The sequence below is a fragment of the Gracilinanus agilis genome, chromosome 5 (assembly GCF_016433145.1).
Source record: "Gracilinanus agilis isolate LMUSP501 chromosome 5, AgileGrace, whole genome shotgun sequence".
In the NCBI taxonomy this organism is placed as follows: Eukaryota; Metazoa; Chordata; class Mammalia; order Didelphimorphia; family Didelphidae; genus Gracilinanus; species Gracilinanus agilis.
The window spans coordinates 285,083,563-285,104,635 of NC_058134.1; the positions used below are offsets into that span (position 1 = coordinate 285,083,563).

General features: G+C 33.3%; 2 protein-coding genes across 2 annotated transcripts; both read right to left on the reverse strand.

The window, feature by feature from the left end:
- Nucleotides 1-317: 317 nt before the first annotated feature.
- Nucleotides 318-1,259, reverse strand: LOC123248849 (olfactory receptor 6C1-like). Its single transcript, XM_044677738.1, has one exon. It carries the CDS (start codon nucleotides 1,254-1,256, stop codon nucleotides 318-320), a length of 939 nt encoding a protein of 312 aa, XP_044533673.1. The 5' UTR covers nucleotides 1,257-1,259.
- Nucleotides 1,260-19,218: 17,959 nt separating this feature from the next.
- On the reverse strand, nucleotides 19,219-20,515 carry LOC123248767 (olfactory receptor 6C1-like). Its single transcript, XM_044677629.1, has 2 exons — nucleotides 20,504-20,515; nucleotides 19,219-20,157 (listed from the first exon to the last, which is right to left on the reverse strand). Exon 2 carries the CDS (start codon nucleotides 20,155-20,157, stop codon nucleotides 19,219-19,221), a length of 939 nt encoding a protein of 312 aa, XP_044533564.1. The 5' UTR covers nucleotides 20,504-20,515.
- Between the last annotated feature and the right edge of the window lie 558 nt (nucleotides 20,516-21,073).

The window sequence follows — 21,073 nt, forward strand, 5'->3', positions numbered from 1 at the left end:
TTGAATGGTCCCTATACTCACAAAACTTATATTGGGTTGAAAGTGATTGTCTATCTCTCTATCTCACTACATATATACATATATATATATATATACATATTTAACAATATTATTTGTGTGTGTGCAAATTAACTACAAGACAATTTGGTGGGTAGATTTCAGGAGAATTTTACCTGTAAAATTTTAAAGATCTCTTCTGAAGTATTCACATATCAGAAAGAAAAAGAAAAAGAGATAAGAGAGATGACAAAGGTTTGGGCAGAATATTAAGAATCTCCGCTTTTCATGGCATCTTTTATTCATTTCAACAAATATTCTCATTTTTTTGTAGAAAATACAATCTTCCGTATCATATCCATGAAGGCTTGTTTCACCTGCTGATTCCTTAGACTATATATAAAGGGATTCAACATAGGGGTTACTGATGTATATAGCAGAGCAACTCCCTTGCTCAAAGATACTCTGTCTTTTGCTGAGGGTTTGATGTACATGAAGATGCAGCTGCCATAAGAAATGGAGATGACAATCACATGAGAAGAGCAAGTAGAAAAGGCCTTTTTTCTCTGACTGACAGAGGGTATCCTCAAAATTGTCTGGATGATAAATATGTAGGAGAGAATTATTAATGCCAGTGTTAACATAAGGGTTATCACAGCCCAGGAAATGCCCAGTGTCTCTAAGAACTGAGTATCTGTACAGGATATTTGTAAGAGGGGAGAATAGTCACAGGTGAAATGATCAACTATATTACCTGCACAATAATCAAGCTGCTGCATCATTATGAGGGCTGGGAAAATGATCATGAATGAAATAAACCATGAGCAGAAGACAAGCAAAGTGCAAACTCTGCTGCTCATAATGGTTATATAATGTAAAGGTCTGCAGATGGCAACATAGCGGTCATAGGACATGGCTGCTAGTAGATAAAATTCAGTTACTCCCATTAGAATGAGAAAAAACAACTGAGTCATACAGCAATTATAGGAAATGGTCTTATCTCCAGTAATGATGGTGCTCAAGAACCTAGGAATACAAACAGTTGTAAATGAAATTTCTATGAAGGAGAAATTGCGCAGGAAGAAATACATTGGGGTTTGGAGGTGAGAATCCAATAGAGTAAGGATGATGATGGTCAAGTTCCCAGCAATACTGAGTATGTAGGCAAGTAAGAGAAAGGAGAAAATGACAATTTGCATCTCTGGGTCATCTGAAAATCCCAGGAGGATGAACTCTTTCACTTGTGTGTGATTTTTCATGTTTGTTATCTCTCTTTTCCAAAAGATCTGCAATAAAAATAAAAGGAAACAAATATAAAAAAAACCAGAAAATTTATGAATGGGTTGATACTTAAAAGGGAGTAGAGAAGAAAAAATAATTCCTCCAATTATTTAAACATTTATTTAGTCCTTGTTATGCTCCTATACTAAGAAGAAGAGTGTTTTAAAGATAACTATGACATAACTAATGCTTTCGAGGAGCTTAACATAGTTGGTAAGATATGTACCCAAATACGTAAAATACAAGATTGAATGCGGCTAAGTACTAAAAACTTACAAATGTAGTAAGACTCTTCCTTTTTGTTCTTTTAAGAGCATCTCTGATGATTCAAGAAATCTTATCTTGAATTATATTGCCATCTTTTACATATTATGTTCTTCCCTTGATTTACTACACATGTACTTTAGTATTTGCCTCAAACTTTGCACTTTGATCAGTATCTTACTTTAAAAATTTTATTATTAATGTTTTAATTAACAAATTTCCACATATGTTTTCCAAAGGCATATGATCCATATGGTCTCCTTCCCCTCTTGCCCATTCCTCCCAGCAATTCAATCTGTGTTATCTGTATATTATCATGTAAAACACATTTTTATATTATTCATTTTTTAAATGGAATAATCTTATAGAACCAAATTTTTCTGCCTCCAACCTACTAGCACTTAGAACATCTCTGATACCTTTCTTATGGATCATATTGAGTTGTATAATAATGCAGGTGCGATATACCTCCATTAGACTGGAACCTTGAGGTTAAAGACACACTGTCCTGTCATCTACCCTTTTAATCTCAATTTATCATCACCTCCATTAATTTCTAGGAAGGATGATTTAAAAAAAAAGGAAGCTGGGAGATCCGTAGGGTAAGATCTAACTAAGCTCTCAGAAACCAAGGGAAGCTATAAAACAACATTAAATTGGTTTGCTAAAACTCTGGCAAAATTCATATGAGTTAGATTCTTCTTCATTTCCAGTCATTATTATCCTTTCTCTCATGTTATTTCACTTTTTAAATGCAAGGTTATAGGAGTTCATGAATTCATCCCAATAATGAAAGGCATTCCAACAAAGTTCTCTATAATTATAATTTATATAAAGGAATATTATTTTTCCAATAATTTATTCCTGGAAAATGAGAGAAAGAGAAGAGAAGGAAAAACAAACTTCTAATAGTTTCCATTCAATACACTATGAAAGGAATTAAAATATTTTCTAGAATTTGATATTAGGTGATAGAAATTAAAATCTGTATAGGGCTTTACAGATTCTCTAATCTCACTCTTAATTTTACTGATGAGGAAACTGAACAAAAGTTGAACAGATATACTCAAAATTACAAGATTTATAATTAGTAATTCCAGGTGAAATCCATGCCCTTTCTGTATTCCTGTATTTCTAGTCTGAATAAGTTTGTCCATCTAACATCTATCTCACATCTAACTGTTCTCTCTGTCTATGTACCCATATATATGTATTAAGTGATTATAATTATTATATTATTACATGTGTCATATGGATGAATATTAATTATCTGTCAATAAGCTTTTATTAAATACTTTGTCTCTACCAGGGACTATGCTAAATATACAAAAGAAGGAACAAACACATATCCTGCTTTCAAGATGCTCAGATTCTAATAGGGGTAGTACTATGCAAACAACACTGGAACACTTCTAACACCTTCCTTCCCTCTATCAACTAATCTCTGGGACATATACATAAGCATTCATTTACTCACATTTGTTACTTCAAAAAACTGATGTTTATTCCCTTCTTTACAACAGGCACCTCTAATTTCTTCTCACTTTCTTAAAGGTACCTGGTGGGGCAATAGAGTGAGTGACAGTCCTATGAACAATAATCCTTAGTTCAAATCTCATCACAGATACTCAGTTGTGTGACCATAGGCAAGACTTTTAACCTGTTTGCCTTAGTTTCTTAAACTATAAAATGGTGATAATAATAAAACCTACTACTATGTAAGGCAAGTCTGAGTCCAATGAGAAAATGCTTCTATAAAGTGTTTAGCACAGTGCCTGACACATAAAAAAATAATAGGTCTTGTTTTATTTTTCAGCTTTATTTAGTCTACTAAGTGGGTTATATTATCAAACACACTCTATTTAAGTCTGAAAACTCCTTCAAGTTTAAATAGTATTTATAGTTTATCATAAATATTACTACTTTTCATACTTTTAATTGCATAACATTATTAATTAAATAAATAAAATTAAATTCTTTAATTAAAATTGGTTTAATAATTGATATTAAAGTGAATCATAAACTACTATATATGTATATATATACACACACACACACAAAAAAAAACATGCAGGTATTCACCAAATACTTTATCTCTCCAGTTTCAGTTCCATCTTAGGGCCCCCAACTCTTCTAGTACACTCACATACACTGTCATGTCCTAGATCTTACCAGTCAACTTAGTTTCATGACAATAGCAGGGAAGTGACAATGCAGGACAAAGGCTCAAGGGATTTGAGAGAAAAATACAGGATGGAATTGAATTAGTTAATGATAAGATTGAGATTCTGAAGGGAGAAAAGTGATGTTAGAGCAGAGGTAAAAACCTAAGAAAGTAGAGAGTGGTGGAGAGAATGGAATTTCTGATCATGAAGAGGATCCTTCACTCACTCAAAAGTATTCCTCTTCTACGACAAAAAAAAACAAAAACAAAAACATTCTGACCTGCCTTTATCTCGTCATAACTTCTCATCTTTCCACCTGATGCATTGTGATGGTGCAAAGGATAGAACTCTGCATCTGGAGTCAAAAAAAATATCAGTTCAAATTTGGCCTCAGATGTGACTTCTAGATTCTTTAACTATGGGGAAGAAATTTACTGTGAAACAGTCTGCCTCAGTATCCCCATCAACAAAATAGGGATGATAATAATAGCACCTATCTTCAGGATATGTTGTGATATTAAAAGCTCTGCACATTTTAAAATGGCAGATGAATTCTAGCTCTTATTATTAACATCTCTCTGTAAGTCTTACTCCTAAAGTTGTTTTTCCTCATCATGACTTCCAATTTTTCCACCATTGAGCAATTTCTTTGACCATTTCCTTTTCTCTAAATTCATTTTCATCCCTTTACAATATCAATCCTATCATTAACTAATTCAATCCACCCTCTTTTACTGTTAAATCATTTAAGCATTTGCTCTTCATTCCTACTTTGCTCCTAATGAACAGAGCTAGAGGAAGTCATGAAACTGAGCAAACTGGGTCTATGACTTATATTTGTCCAAGATAAATTTATTTTATTTTACCCAGTTTAGGGTAGTAATACCTAACCAAACCTTGACCCTCACTTTACTACTTCCTTATTGATTCTCAGCTCCACTCCCTACAAATCTATTCCCTTCTATTTTCAAACATTTCTTCACTCCCCCCCCCCCCGCCAACGCCAAGTTAAGGTTATTGCTTCATTCTTTACTAAGAACATTTTGACTATTCACCGAGATTTACCTCTTCTCTCTACTTTTCATCTCAAAATCATTTGAAATTATCTTTAATTGTCCTCTTTTCTTCTCATCACTGATAGGTGTTTTTCCCCCTTTCCCTTGTCAAAACCAATCCCTCAACCTATTCTTGATTTCATCCCTCCCTGTCTTATCTAGCTATTTGCTCCCTCAACATTTCCCTTTCTCTCTAAAATCTTCAGTTTCTCTCCCTTTAAAAATTCAATTTATGATGCCTTAAAAAATTTCCACATCTCTCAGATGCATGGCAGGGGGGTGAATCACTATGTCCTGTCACACCTTCAATCTGTCATACAATAGCCCTCCTCTCCTTTTACACCCAAACATCTAGAAACAAATTATTTATTTTTATTATTTCCATTTCCTCTTCTTTTGCAACCTGGATTCCTTAAGAGAATTAACAAAGGATTCTGGAATCTCATTTTCACTGTTTTTATAATGTATGAGTTTCAGTATTTTTAGTCTTTTCTTACTCTAAAATTGGTTCCTCTGCTTCCCAATCATGAGATCACAGAATAAGAGACTAAAGTGACTTTAGAGATTGCTTGGTACAAAATGCTACATGTTATACAAATGTCCAGTCTTACATATAAATAACAAGATTATACATTGTCTGGAAGACATCAACTTCTTCTTCTTCTTCTTCTTCTTCTTCTTCTTATTATTATTATTATTTTAATAGTGATTTTCTGGACATAATGGCACTGCCATTATTCTATTCAAAGGAGTAACATTGGTGGAATAATTTAAGACAAAGTACCTAAGAAAAATGGTAATGATAAAATAATAATAATTAGATAATAAGAGTGTACCAGATATCATGGAGTCCATACTATCCTGAATCATGCTAGCTCAAATCTCATTGCATCTCCTTGTACTGCCACTAATTACCTATGTGATTTTTAGGTAAGGCATTTAACTATCTGGGTACCATTTTCTTCATCTGTTAAAAGAGTGAATAGGACTGGATTGTCTCTGAATTCTCTTCTAGTTCTTCATCTATAATTCTATAATTTCCCTGAATAAATCCTGAGTTGTTCTTATGCTTTATGATTATAATCCCTGTGCTTGTCATGACTTTTCATTGTCGACTCTAAATGCTCACCTACCAGATGAAATTAACTGGCTTCCTCAGTTTATTAGACTTTCACTGGTTCCTCTAACTTTCCTTTTCATTCTCTTTGTCAAGTTCTATCATAATGGGAATCTCTTCTACTTCCATAGTTACTTTGAATGTTAGATTCCCATCCTTTCCATGTATCACGGTGTAGTCAAGACGTTTTCTAGGAAGCATCTTTATAAAAAAGGGGGAAAAAAAGCTAAGACCAAAGAAGTGTGCAAGAATCTAGGTCATTCCTCCATGTCATTACCATCCTTTTCTTTCATGATATCATCAATATTTGATTCCAGTTATACAGAATAAAAACAACTGCTTGAAAACATGGGTTGATGCAGACATTATTTGGGAAGTAAACTCTAAATGACCACCCTAGTACAACTATCAACAATATGAAAATAGGACTTGATCAATGACACATGAAGAAACTAGTGGAAATGTGTGTCAGCTATGGGGGGGTTGAGATTTTGGGGGGGAAGAGTAAGAATATGAATCATGTAACAATGGAAAATTTTTTTCTAAAAAAAATTAAATTAAAAAATATTTGGTTCCAAGAATTAAGTACCTATAAAGATAATTTGGGGAGACATAGGAAGACACATTTTTGTCAACATTGAAGGTAGTATCTTAATTTGATTCTATATTTCTAAAATAGGTATTTTATGTTTATATCAATAAACACATTAAAATTTTTACTCATTATTATTCATGAACAGAAAGAAAAGTTCACAGGAGGTTCTAGTTAAATTTCTCTTATTGGTTTTTACTAGTTTGTTTTGTAATAGCTTTCACAATTACCTCAGAGAGTTGTTTTTCTTTTGTTGCCCTTAGTATATTTTTCTTTCCACTCATCAAAACGGGCATTGTTAGCTTCGAGTATGTAAACATTTTATTTCAATTAAATCTCATGATTCTAGAGTTTTAGCCGCAAAGTAGCTTTGAAACCATTTTGTCCATTTTCCTAAGTTTCAACAATAAGAAACAGGTCTAGAGAGGGGAAGACATTGCTGAGTAGCATACAACTACTAAGTGGTAGTGACAGTATTTAAACCCAGGCTTTATTATTCTGAATCCACATTGTCTCATCATCAAAGGGAGACAAAGATCTACACATATTTATTGAAGCTTTTTGGGAGTTTTGTTATTCTTTGTAATTAGAAGGAGTGTATTAGAGTGGAAAGAATTCTTGATATGAGGTCAAGGGACTAGTTCAAATCGTAGCTTTCTAATTTAGTATCTTTGTGACCTTAGGAAAGTCATTTAACTTCTCAGTTTTCTCAAGTAACCAATTGAGAGTGAACTTGATGACCATTGTGAGCTTTCCAGGTCTAAATCTATCATCCTGTCAATGATGAAGAATGACAATTTCCAACACTATGTCAATATGTGACTGAATAAGTAAAATGAGCACTTGAGAATAAAATGACAAATTTAATGTTAGTTTTAATTTTTATTTTGTAATTTCCATGAATAAAATTTACCTTTTTGAGGATATGTCAATATCAAATGTAATATCAATAAAATGAAAAAGCATGGATATTGAAACAAAATAATACTTACTTTTTTGGCAATCCTTGATAGCTTATTGCTGAAATTTCAACTAAAGCAGCCTATATCATTTGCTCAAACACTAAGTAATGCATTAGCATTGACCAGGTGGCAAGATTTGGCCATTACCTCTCACAGAACTGCAGGCTCATTCACACTTTTTCTGAGATTCTGTTTGTTTTTAGCTAATGGAACAGGTCTGGAACAAATTTCTAACTACCCATTCATGTTGTGATTGTGTATTTTGGACTCTGAGACATTCTATTGATTTTAGCTCTGTCAAATATCCCTCTCAAGTCAAAATAAAATGTAAAGGTTCTTCAAAACACTTAAGGCTGATCTTAGCTTTAAGAAATTACAGAAAATAATTTATGTATCATGACTGATATTTGCTTAGGAGGAATAAATCATTGAACAAGACAAAAGTGTCATGAAGAGACAGGTTCAATAAGTACTAAGGAATATAAACCAAATCCATCTTTGCACAAGTGGGAAATAGCAGCATAGAGGACAGCGCCCAAAGCGACTCCTTCCCCCCCCCCAAAAAAAAAATCCTTGGCAAGGTTATTATCTGTGAATAACTTAGGCAAGTAGCCAAATGGAGATATATAGTTATTCCCAAAACTATACAAGTGATTATCTAATATAATAGGATTTTGTCCCTGTTCCTAATTCTCTGGTGCTATACTGTTTCTTATCACAAAGAATGATGTAAATTGATAAGAATCATGATTCTTACTTACCGTAGTAATCATTTCCCCAAAACAGCTTTCTTGTGACAAATGCAAAAGACTCTGGTTCTAGTTCTCAAAATGAAACTCCATCAATCCTTCCTGACCTATTTCTTTTATTTTATTTTAGAGCATAGTCAAAAATCTCATAGCCATAAGAACTTTCTCAAAGTTTAATATTAATCTGCTAGGCATTCTTGAAGTATTCTATAGGCCTATTTAAATAGAGAAAAATAAGATAGAATAGATGAATAAATGTAATAATAATAGTAATAGTAGAAACAGCAAGAGTAGAAGAGAATGGTGCTGAGATCAAATTAGTAATGTAACTCAAACCCATTATCTGCCATAGGTTAGTGATGTGTCTAGGACAAATATTTCTATATTTAAAACTTTTAACTCGTGTCTTAGAATCAATACTGTGTTTTTGGTCCAAGGGAGAAGAGTGATAAGGACTAAGGAATGGGCATTAAGTGACTTTTTCAAGGTCACATAGCTTTAAAGTGTCTGAAGTCAAATTTGAACCTATTTCCTCCCTTTTATAGGCCTGTTTCTCAATTCATTCAGCTACCAAGCTGCCCCCTGGGATTGTTTCTTAGCCTTTTTGTCTTTTTTTTTCACTTTATTTCCTTGGACTCAACTACAAAGTAAAAAATGGATTATTAACTTTGCTGATAAAAGGGATTTTCTAGTTTTAAGTGTCATTCTTTTTCATATAACAATAGTGATGTTTTGCACTTATATTAGATTCTACATTTTCCTAACCTTTCTCTCTCTCTTCTCCATGGACTTTCCTGAAATTGCCTTTTCATAATTCTTTTTCTGACTATTGGATCAGTCTTATTGACTTCCTTTTCAGTTGGTCCTATGGATAACCATCCATCTGTGCTCTTTGTAGATATTCTTTAAGCTTCTACTCTAATTCCTTTCACCATTTCTTATCTTTTTGTTTAAACTTTTGATTACAAGGTAACCAAAGTGAAGTGAAATAAATATACAAAGTTCACACACACATACACAAGCACACACACAGAATTACAAATGAAACTATAAAACTTTATTAAAGGAACCATTTTATTTTTTTTTAATTTTTTAGAAAAATTTACTATGTTCTTACTTTCCTCTTCAACCCTCCAAACACCCCCATCCCCATAGCTGACATGAATTTCCACCGGTTTTAATATAAATCATCTATTAAGTCTTATTTTCATATTATTAGTAATTGCAATGGTGTAGTCATTTAGAATCTACATCCCAAATCATGTCCGCATCAACACATGTGTTCAAGCAGTTGTTTTTCTTCTATGTTTCCTCTTCTGTGGTTCTTCCTCTGAATGTGGGTAGCATTCTTTACCATAAGTCCCTCAGAATTGTCCTGGGTCATTGCTTTGCTGCTAGTACAGAAGTCCATTACATTCAATTTTACCACAGTGTATCAGTCTCTGTGTACAATGTTCTTTTGACTCTGCTCCTTTCACTCTGTGTCAATTCCTGGAGGTCTTTCCAGTTCACATGGAATTCTTCCAGTTTATTTTTCCTTTGAGCACAATAGTATTCCATCACCAGTATATACCACAATTTGTTCAGCCATTCCCCAGTTGAAAGACATACCCTCATTTTCCAGTTTTTTGCTACCACAAAAAGCATGGCTATAAATGTTTTTGTACAAGTCTTTTTAGCTATGATTTCTTCGAGGTACAAACCCAGCAATGGGATGGCTGAATCAAAGGGCAGACATTCTTTTAGCACTTTTGGGGCATAATTCCAAATTACCATCCAGAATGGTTGGATCATTTCACAACTCCACCAGCAATGCATTAATGTCCCAATTTTGCCACATCCCCTCCAACATTCATTACTCTCCCCTGTTGTCATTTTTGCCAATCTTCTGGGTTTGAGGTGATACCTCAGAGTTGTTTTTATTATTTGCATTTCTTTAATTATTAGTGTTTTAGAACACTTTCTCATGTGTTTATAGATAGTTAGATTTCTTTATCTGAAAATTGCCTATTTATGTCCCTTGCCCATTTATCAATTGGGGAATGGCTTGATTTTTTATACAATTGATTTAGTTCCTTGTATATTTGAGAATTTTACCTCTGTCAGAATTTTTTGTTATAAATATTTTTTCCCAATTTGTTCTTTCTCTTCTGATTTTGATTGCATTGTTTCTGTTTGTACAAAAGCTTTTTAGTTTGATAATCAAAATCATTTATTTTACATTTTGTAATTTTTCCTAGCTCTTGCTTGGCTTTAAAATCTTTCCTTTCCCAGAGATCTGACAAGAATACTATTCTGTGTTCACTTAATTTACTTACAGTTTCCTTCTTTATATTTAAGTCATTCACCCATTCTGAATTTATCTTGGTGTAGGGTGTGAGATGTTGATCTAAACCTAATCTCTCCCATATTGTTTTCTAATTTTCCCAGCAGCTTTTGTCAAATAGTGGATTTTTGTCCCCAAAGTTCGGTTCTTTTTTTTTTTAAAACCCTTTATCTCGGTGTATTGTCTCATAGGTGGAAGAGTGGTAAGGGTGGGCAATGGGGGTCAAGTGTCTTGCCCAGGGTCACACAGCTGGGAAGTGGCTGAGGCCGGGTTTGAACGTAGGACCTCCTGTCTCTAGGCCAGACTCTCACTCCACTGAGCTACCCAGCTGCCCCCCAAAGTTCGGTTCTTTGTGTTTATCTTACACTGTCTTGCTGAGGTCACTTACCCCAAGTCTATTCCACTGATCCTCCCTTCTGTCTCTTAGCCAGTACCACATCGTTTTGATGACCACTGCTTTATAGTATAGTTTAATATCTGGTACTTCTAGGCCACCTTCCTTCACGGTTTTTTTTCTCATTATTTCCCTTGATATTCTTGATCTTTTGTTCTTTCAAATGAACTTCGTTATAGTTTTCTCTAATTCAGTAAAAAAGTTTCTTGGTAGTTTGATAGGAATGGCACTAAATAAGTAAATTAATTTGGGTTGAATAGTCATTTTTATTATGTTAGCTTATCCTACCCATAAGCAATCAATATTATTCCAATTGTTTATAGTTTTAATTCTTTGGAAAGTGTTTTGTAGTTGTTTTCATATAATTCCTGTGTTTGTTTTGGTAGGTAGATTCCTAAGTATTTCATATTGTCTAAGGTGATTTTAAATGGCGTTTCTCTTTCTACCTCTTGCTGCTATGATGTGTTGGAAATATATAGAATTGCTGATGATTTATGTGTGTTTATTTTGTATCCTGCAACTTTGCTAAAGTTGTTGATTATTTCTACTAGCTTTTTATTTGATTCTCTAGGATTTTTTAAGTAGACCATCATAACATCTGCAAAGAGTTATAGCTTAGTCTCCTCATTGCTTATTTTAATGCCTTCAATTTCTTTTTCTTCTCTAATTGCTACTGCTAGTGTTTCTAGTACAATATTAAATAATAGAGGTGATAATGGGCATCTTTGTTTCATGCCCGATCTTATTGGGAAGGCTTCTAATTTATCCCCATTGCATATGATGTTTGCTACTGGTTTTAGATATATACTGTTTATTGTTTTTAGGAAAGGTCCTTCTATTCGTATAATTTCTAGTGTTTTCAATAGGAATGGGTGTTATATTTTGTGAAAGGCTTTTTCAGCATCTATTGAAATAATCATGTGATTTTTTTTGTTCGTTATCTTGTTGATATGGTCAATTATGTGGATGGTTTTCCTAATGTTGAACCATCCTTGCATTCCTGGTATAAATCCCACTTGATCATGATGGATATCCCTCTTGATCACTTCCTGCAGTCTTTTTGCTAGTGTTCTGTTTAAGATGTTTGCATCTATGTTCATTAGGGAGATTGCTCTGTAGTTTTCTTTCTCTGTTTTTGATCTACCTGGCTTTGGAATCAGTATCATATTTGTGTCATGAAAAGAATTTTGTAGCAGTCCTTCTTTGCTTATTATATCAAATAATTTGTATTGTATTGGGATTAATTGTTCTTTGAATGTTTGATAAAATTCACATGTGCATCCATCAGGCCATGGCAATTTTTTTTCTTAGGGAGTTCTTTGATGGCTTGTTCAATTTCTTTTTTGATATGGGATTATTTAGGTATTCTATTTCTTCTGCTGTTAATCTAGGCAATTTATATTTTGTAACTATTCATCCATATCACCTAGATTGCTATATTTATTACCATAAAATTGGGAAAAAGTTTTTAATGATTGCCTCAATTTCCTCTTCATTAGAGGTGAGGTCTCCCTTTTCATCTTTGATAACCATTAGTTTGGTTTTCTTCTTTCCTCTTTTTATTAGATTTACCAGTACTTTGTCTATTTTATCTGTTTTTTTTTTCAAAATACCAGCTTCTTGTCTAATTTACTAATTCAATAGTTCTTTTACTTTTGATTTCATTAATTTATCCTTTGATTTTTAGTATTTCTAATTTAGTTTTCATCTGAGACTTTTTAATTTGTTCATTTTCTAGTTTTTGAAGTTGCATGCCCAATTCATTAATCTCTGCCCTCCCTAATTTGTTAATATATGCACTCAGTGATATAAATTTCCCACTTAGAACTGCTTTGGCTATATTCTATAGGTTTGGGTAAGAAATCTCATCATTGTTTTTGTCTTCAATGAAATTATTGTTTCTATTATTTGTTCTTTCACTAAATTATTTTGGAAAATCATATTATTTAATTTCCAATTAGTTTTTGGTTTGCCTCTCTATGTATTCTTACTAATAAATATTTTTATTGCATTATGATTTGAGAAGGTTGCATTTATTATTTCTGCTTTTTTGCATTTGTTTGCCATGTTTCTATGCCCTATTACATGGTCTATATTTTTGAATGTTCCATGTGCTGCTGAAAAGAAGGTATATTCCTTTTTGTCCCTATTTATTTTTCTCCATATATCTATTAACTCCTATTTTTTCTAGGATTTCATTCACCTCTCTTATTTTTTTCTTATTTATTTTTTGATTTATCTAGATCTGATAGAGGAAGGTTGAGGTCCCCTACTAGTATAGTTTTACTATTTCATTCTTGAGCTCCACTAGCTTCTAGTTTAGAAATTTTGAAGCTATACCGTTTGGTGCATACATGCTGAGTACTGATATTTCTTCATTGTTTATACTGCATTTTCTTAGGATGTAGTTACCTTCTTCTATCTCTCTTAAACATATCTATTTTTACTTTGGCTCTGTCAGAGATCATGATGGCAACTCCTGCCTTCTTTTTCTCATTTGAAGCCCAATAGATTTTGCTCCATCCTTTCATTTTTACTCTATGTATATCTGCCTGTATCATGTCTATTTCTTGTAGACAACATATGGTAGGATTTGGGTTTATAATCCACTCTGCTGTTTGCTTCCATTTTATGGGCAAGTTCATCCAGAGTTATAATTATGAACTTTGTATTCCCAGACACTTTAATTCTCTCTCCTTGTCCTGTCCTTTCTTCTTTCACTATTTTATTTTTAAGATACCATGATTATCTAATTTTTTAACTTCTTTTCTGCCATTTAAAAAGAAAAATCTTTTTTCTTGTTTTTTTTGGAAACTTTATAGATGGATATTACTTAATTGCTATTTAATTTAGCCTCATTTGACTTTCTCCTCTAACTATTAATGTATGTTACATGCCATTTTTTACAAACATTACATTATAGTATCTCTAAAATTTAGATACTATTACTCTACCAGAAGTTAAGGAAACTGAGTCAAACAGAAGATGAATTGCTTGCCCAGAATGACAAAAGTATTACATATATAGGGTAATATTTGTCCTCAGGTCTTCTTAATTCCTTGCTCAGGGATCTTTCCAGAGTGCCACTTAGCTACCTAGACATATTTTATTTGAGTTTATTTGCTTTCCTTTTTTGTTTCTAATTCATATATATTGATTTGTTTCTTTTTCAAATATATATTAAATTCACTGTTCTGATTCTTATTTCTTTCATTTTTATTATCATTGAGAGATACATAGGCTCCTTCTGACTACTTTGACTGAATATCAAGAATTTTGTATATTTTCTTATTGTCTGATCAAATTACATAATGTTTCTATGTTTAATTATTTTATTCACATTCAATTTTGAACCATTTTAACAAATTCACCTCTTAATTATATTTTTATTGCTCTAATTTTTAAGGAATTGTTTTAAATCCATCTTGTCCTGGGAAATTTTCATTAGGGAATTTATTCATGATTTGTTCTATTCCTTTTTTTTAACATAAACTTCTTCTTTCATAAATCTTGGCAATATTTTTTATAAATATTCATCTGTTTTGCTTTAAATGTCAAGTGTGTTGACATACAGTTGCAAAGAAGAGCTCCTATTTGTAAGGGGGAAAAAGGGGGTTTTATGGGCTCAATATATTAAAAGATGGTCACCAAAGTATTGACCTATTATCAATCCTCAATTAAGAATAATCTCAAGTCAAAATTAACTTCATGCTGATTTATTTACAATTAGGAAGGTTGAAGATAGGGAAATTGAGAGAGGGAAACTCTGGCCAGGACCAGAGGCCTGTACCAGGAAGAATTTAAAGGCCCCAGCAGAGGGGCACAGAGGTTAATTAAACAAGGCTTCTAGCCACAAGACTTTTTATAATTAGAGGCAAGAGAGGCCTTCTTGAGGCTAGAGTTTCCAGAAATGCCAAGGGAAGAGAGAGAGAGTCAGCCTAACTTACCCATGTGATAATTCAAAGGGAAGCAGTCAGAGGTCCTACCAGAGATCCTTATATACCAAGTTCAAAATGCCAACTACCTCCACAGGAAGTTACCATCATATTTAAAAGATAGTATCTTTCGTCATTTCCTGCATCCACCTCCAATTTGCATGTCAAATCACAATAGACACTTCTCATAGTAATGCCTTAGGGGGCAGTCAGTTGATTCTGATTTGTTGCTCACTCTAGCACAGGTGGGTTATGGACCTCCCAGAATTAGAGGTATTCTCACCTTTGGTGATTAAATCTAAAGATGGGCACTGTAGACTTAATCTAATTATCACAATCCCCCTGTGATCATTTGGGAGACTGATTTCCCCAATTGATCATTTGATATAATCATCTTGTACCTCTAAAGTTCTAACTACAATAGAGATAAGAAGTAAGTAGAAGAGACAGAAAGAGAGAGAGCAAAACCAATGTTTTGCTAGGCCCATTGACAAAAAGCCAATTAGGGGGCAATCCCCTTTGGCATAAGAGTTTATAATTCAAATAATTGTTTTCAATCATCTCAAGTTATATTAGTTGCACCCCAAAGTTCATTTTGGATCATCTTGATTCAGTGTAGATTTCTGCAGGCATCATTTTTGGATCATCTTGATTCAGTGTAGGTTTCTGCAGGCAAATAGTCCATTTTCTGGTTTCAAAGCATTAGCAGACTTCTTTTTCTAAAAAATTTTCTTGAACAAAATTTTAAAACTTAGATTTTTATAAAAATATCAATTATCACATGTTAATATATTTAATTTAATTCTCATTTTGTAGCATTACAATCCATTTCATTCTGTTTGCTTTTTTCTCCTTTTAAAAATCAAGTTAAGTAATTTAAATAATTAAAAAAGCCAAATTAGAAAATCTACTTTGTTTTCCAGCCATAAACTAACTCCCACTTTTGTTATTTTTCTTTTCAATTTTATTATAGTTGCTTTAGGTTTTTATGATTTCTACTTTTGGGTTCAATTGTTGATTTAAATTTTATTCCTTAGTATAGTGTATTTTTTTTTCTTTTTAGTTGTATGTCCAATTGTCTTATCTGATTTCTCTCCCCACTTTTATTGATGGAAGCATCTAAAGATCTATATTTATCCTAAGTAATACTTTGGCTACATTCTACAAATTTGTTAGGTTTTCCTTTTATTGTCTAATTTTTAAGGAATTATTTTATTCAGAAAAGGTTTTACTTTTTTTTCCTGTTTGAACAATTCAACTTTTTAAAGAACTCTTTGCTTTAACAAGGTTTTGAAACTCCTGTAACTGTTAGTTTGGGTTTTTTTTAAATGTTATTTTCTTCAGTATTTTTGAGCCTCTTTTAACCTGTTACTTATTTTCCATATTGGCAATTGCTTTGACAATCTGTACCATGTCTTGCTCTTTGATATAGGGATCCTCTGTAAAGAACTTTTCATCAGTTGTGCAATTCCCTTAACCCCAGAGGGTGATGAAAGTTCACAGAACTTCTACTGCTGCCATGCTCACCAAAGACTTCAAAACACACAATTGGTGTTGCTGCTGTTAAGTGCTCCTGACCAGGATCCAACCCAGTATCACTGCCTTCTAGTTCCAACCTCATCAGTTATCTTAGACTGGAAAAATAAACCACTCTGCTTTCTTGATCACGAGATGGTTAATATCAAAATTAGATTAATTACACAGCTGAGTGGCTCAGTGGATTGAGAGCCAGGCCTAGAGACTGGAGGTCCTAGGTTCAAGTCCGGCCTTGGACACTTCCAGCTGTGTGACCTTGGGCAAGTCACTTGACCCCTACTGCCCACCCTTACCACTCCTGGGCCAAGGACGGTCCCTAGCCCGGATGAAAAAAGGAGGAGTGTTGGGCGTGGGGCTAGCAACCCCACCCTGTAAAAAAAACTACATCTGCTAAAGAAACTGCAACCTAAAGTAGGGGCAGCTGGGCTAGCTCAGTGGATTGAGAGCCAGGCCTAGAGACGAAAGGTCCTAGGTTCAAGTCCGGGCTCAGACACTTCCCAGCTAGGTGACCCTGAGTGACTGTGTGTCCCATTGCCTACTGGTTGTGGCCCTATGCTCCTAGAATGGAGTCCCAGGATAAAAAAAAAAAAAAAAAACAAAAAAAAACAAACGTACTTTGCAGCCAAATTTGTAGGAGCTCTCTATAGTCAGTTATAACAAAACCTGGAACTAAATATGCCTCAGATCATAAGTTCCTTATTGTAAAATTCAGACTTAACTGAAGAAAGTAAGACAAAAATGATGTAAGTATGATGAAAATAACATCCCTTGTGAATATGAATAGATTTAAGCAATTAGATCTGGTATAAAATTTACCTGAAAAGCAATGGCCAGAGGTTTGAATATTTTATGGGAGGCAATAAAAGAAAAGATTCCTTAGAAAAAATCAAGAAAGCAAAATGGTTGACTGATAAGGCTTTACAAATAGCTAACTGAAGAAGAAAAATACAAAGTAAAGGAGAAAGAAGAAGATATATCCAAATGAATGTGGAATTCCTCTGAACAGGAGCTATAAGTTTTTCTTAAACAAGCAGTGCAAAGAAATAAAGGCAAGAAATACCTTGAGAAAGACAAGAGATCTACTCAAGAAAATAAAATGTATTGAGGAACTGTTTCACACAAGATTGGGCATAATAAAATACAAAACAGATAGAGGCAATAGAAGTAGAAGGAGTCAAGGAGATGTGCAAAGATTACATAGAGTTATATAAGAAAAATCTTAATGCTAGTAATCATGATAGTGTGGTTGTTGATCTAGAGGCAAATATCCTAGAGAATGAAGTTAAGTGAGTGTTAAGAAGTATTGATAAAAATAAAGCTGGTGAAGGCAATGGAATTTGAGCCAAACTATTTAAAATAATGAAAGATAATGATATTAAAGTGCTATGCTCAATATGCCAGAAAATTTATAAAATTCAATAAATACAAATGGATTGGAAAAGATCAGTTTTCATCCAAATCTAAAAGAATGACAATGTCAAATAATTTTCAAATTATCAGAAAATTGTAATCATTTCACATGCCAGCAAAGCTATGCTTAATAATTGATTAGGTAACTTCAGCAATATCTCAACTAAGAATAACAAGAATAAAAAGTTGGATTTCAAAGAAAAATCAGACCTAAAAACCAAATTTCCTACATGAAACAGATAATGGAAAAAGCAAGACTCCTTTCAAATGACACTGATTTGGGAAAGGTTAATGGCCAAAGGAAAAATGGATGGTAGAGGATAAGATGGATAGATAATATCATGGAAACCCTATAAGTTAACTTGGACAAACTTTGGGAAATAGTGGAAGATAAAAGTGCCTGATATGCTATAATCTGTGGGGTCATGAATAATTCCACATGACAGAACAATTGAATGATAATAATGATAAGAAGAGAAGATGGACTGACTAACTGGAATGTATAAGAGATGATAAATGGATAGTCAGAAGACTAATTTAACCCTGATCATTTCATTAGAAAGCTAGGAAGACCTCTAGCATATTGGGTAAGTGTCCAAAGGAAAATATTTCAGTGAACATATATAAGGAGCAAAAAATGAGCAGACATGAATGGATTTCAAGCTCTATCATTGGAATAACCTCCCAACATGAAAAGAATAAAAATCCACTTAACCATTTGAAGGACAAAAGTAGCTTTCAACAAAATGACCAAATGTAAAGCTTTACCTACATATGGAGATGACTTTTATATTATAAATGCTATGCTACTGTGATAACAGTTCTGGCCGAACTTTTAAATCATAAGTCTATAATACGTCTCTTTATGACATAATATGACTTGGTCCAATCAGATGAGAATGGCTTTGATTAAGGCCTTCACAAAGGACATGTTTATCAGTAGTACATCTGTTGGTAATGATTCATTTGTGGGAAGTATCACAGCAACTCAAACATGATTTCCTTAGGCATGAAAGTTGTTTTTTTTTTTATATTAGTTCATAGGCGGGAATAAAAAACAATCAATGAATAAAAATTTATAGTCCACCAACAACTGGTCATTATGCTAAATGCTAGAGATATAAAAACAAAACAGAATATTCCCTATTCTCAAGGAACTTATATTGGGTTGAAAACAATTAGTTTCCTCTCTATCTCACTACATATACATGTTTATATATAATATTATTTGTGTGTCTGTGCAAATTAACTACAAAACAATTTGTTGGGTAGATTTAAAAGGAATTTTACCTGTAAAATTTAAAAATCTCTTCTGAAGTATTGACATATCAGAAAGAAAAAGAAACAGAGAGATAAGGGAGCTGACAAAACCTTGGGCAGAATATTAAGAATTTCTGCTTTTCATTGCATATTTTATTCATTTCAACAAATATTTTCATTTTTTTGTAGAAAATACAATCTTCCGTATCATATCCATGAAGGCTTGTTTCACTTGCTGATTCCTTAGACTATAAATAAAGGGATTCAACATGGGGGTTACTGAAGTATATAGCAGAGCAACTCCTTTGCTCAAAGATACTCTATCTTTTGCTGAGGGTTTGATGTACATGAAGATGCAGCTGCCATAAGAAATGGAGATGACAATCACATGAGAAGAACAAGTAGAAAAGGCCTTTTTTCTCTGACTGATAGAGGGGATCCGCAGAATTGTTTGGATGATATATATGTATGAGAGAATTATTAGTGCCAGTGTGACCATAAGAGTTACCAGAGCCCATGAAAAGCCCAGTGTCTCTAAGAACTGAGTATCTGTACAGGATAGTTGTAAGAGGGGAGAATAGTCACAGGTGAAATGATCAACTATATTACCAGCACAATAGTCAAGTTCCTGCATCATTATGAGTGGTGGGAAAATGACCATGAATGAAACAAACCATGAGCAGAAGACAAGCAAAGTGCAAACTCTGCTGCTCATAATGGTTATGTAATGTAAGGGTCTGCAGATGGCAACATAGCGGTCATAGGACATGGCTGCTAGTAGATAAAATTCAGTTACTCCCATGAGAATGAGAAAAAACAACTGAGTCATACAGCAATTATAGGAAATGGTCTTATCTCCAGTAATGATGGTGCTCAAGAACTTAGGAATACAGACAGTTGTAAATGAAATTTCTATGAAGGAGAAATTGCGCAGGAAGAAATACATTGGGGTTTGGAGGTGAGAATCCAAGAGGGTAAGGATGATGATGGTCAAGTTCCCAGCAATACTGAGTATGTAAGCAAGTAAGAGAAAGAATAAAATGACAATTTGAATCTCTGGATCATCTGACAATCCCAGGAGGATGAACTCTGTCACTTGTGTGTGATTTTTCATGTTTATTATCACACTTCTCCAGTATATCTGCAATAAAAACAAAAGGAAACAACTAAACAAAAAAAGAAACAGAAAACTTATGTATAGATTGATACTTGAAAGGGAGCAAAGAAGGAATAATTCTTTCAGTCATTTAAACATTTATTAAGTCCTTGTTATGTTCCTATACTAAGAAGAAGACTATTTCAAAGATAACTAAGAGATAGCTGATGCTTTCAAGGATCTTAACATAGTTGGTAAGATACGTAATCAAATAAAATACAAGGTTGAATGTAGCTAAGTACTAAAAACTTAGAAATGTAATAAGACTGGTTCTTTTTGTTCTTTTCCTTGCAAATAAGTCCATCTCTGATGGTTCATCAACCTACTTTTTTAGTCTCATCTTATAGTGCCATCTTTAACATATTATGTTCTCTTAATCTACTGCATATATCCCTTAGTTTTGCCTCAAACTCTGCACTTTGATCAGTAGCCTGCTTTGAATTATTTATTATTATTTTTTAATTAACAAATTTCCACATAAGTTTTCGAAAGTAATATGTCCTATATCATCTCCATACACATTGCCCAACCCTCCCAGAGATGGCAAGCAATTCAATCTGGGTTATACATGTATTATCATGCAAAACACTTTTCTATATTATTCATTATTTTAAGGGATTAATCTTATAGAACCACTCCCCCCCCCCAAACATATACCCAAACAAAGAAGTCATATATCATACTTTTCATCTGCATTTCTACTCCAACAGTTCTTTCTCTGGAGATGGATACTATTCCTTTTCCTAAGTCCTCATAACTGTCCTCAATTATTGTACCTGACTTCTTTATTTATACAATAGCCTATCTACTTCTTCCTTCTCCATTCAAACCCATTCCATATTCTGATTTTAGTCTAACTCAGTTTCTCCATCTA

Coding starts and splice junctions, on each gene's coding strand:
- LOC123248849 (XM_044677738.1), bottom strand. CDS start 1,256: ATGAAAAATCACACACAAGTGAAAGAGTTCATCCTCCTGGGATTTTCA.
- LOC123248767 (XM_044677629.1), bottom strand. CDS start 20,157: ATGAAAAATCACACACAAGTGACAGAGTTCATCCTCCTGGGATTGTCA.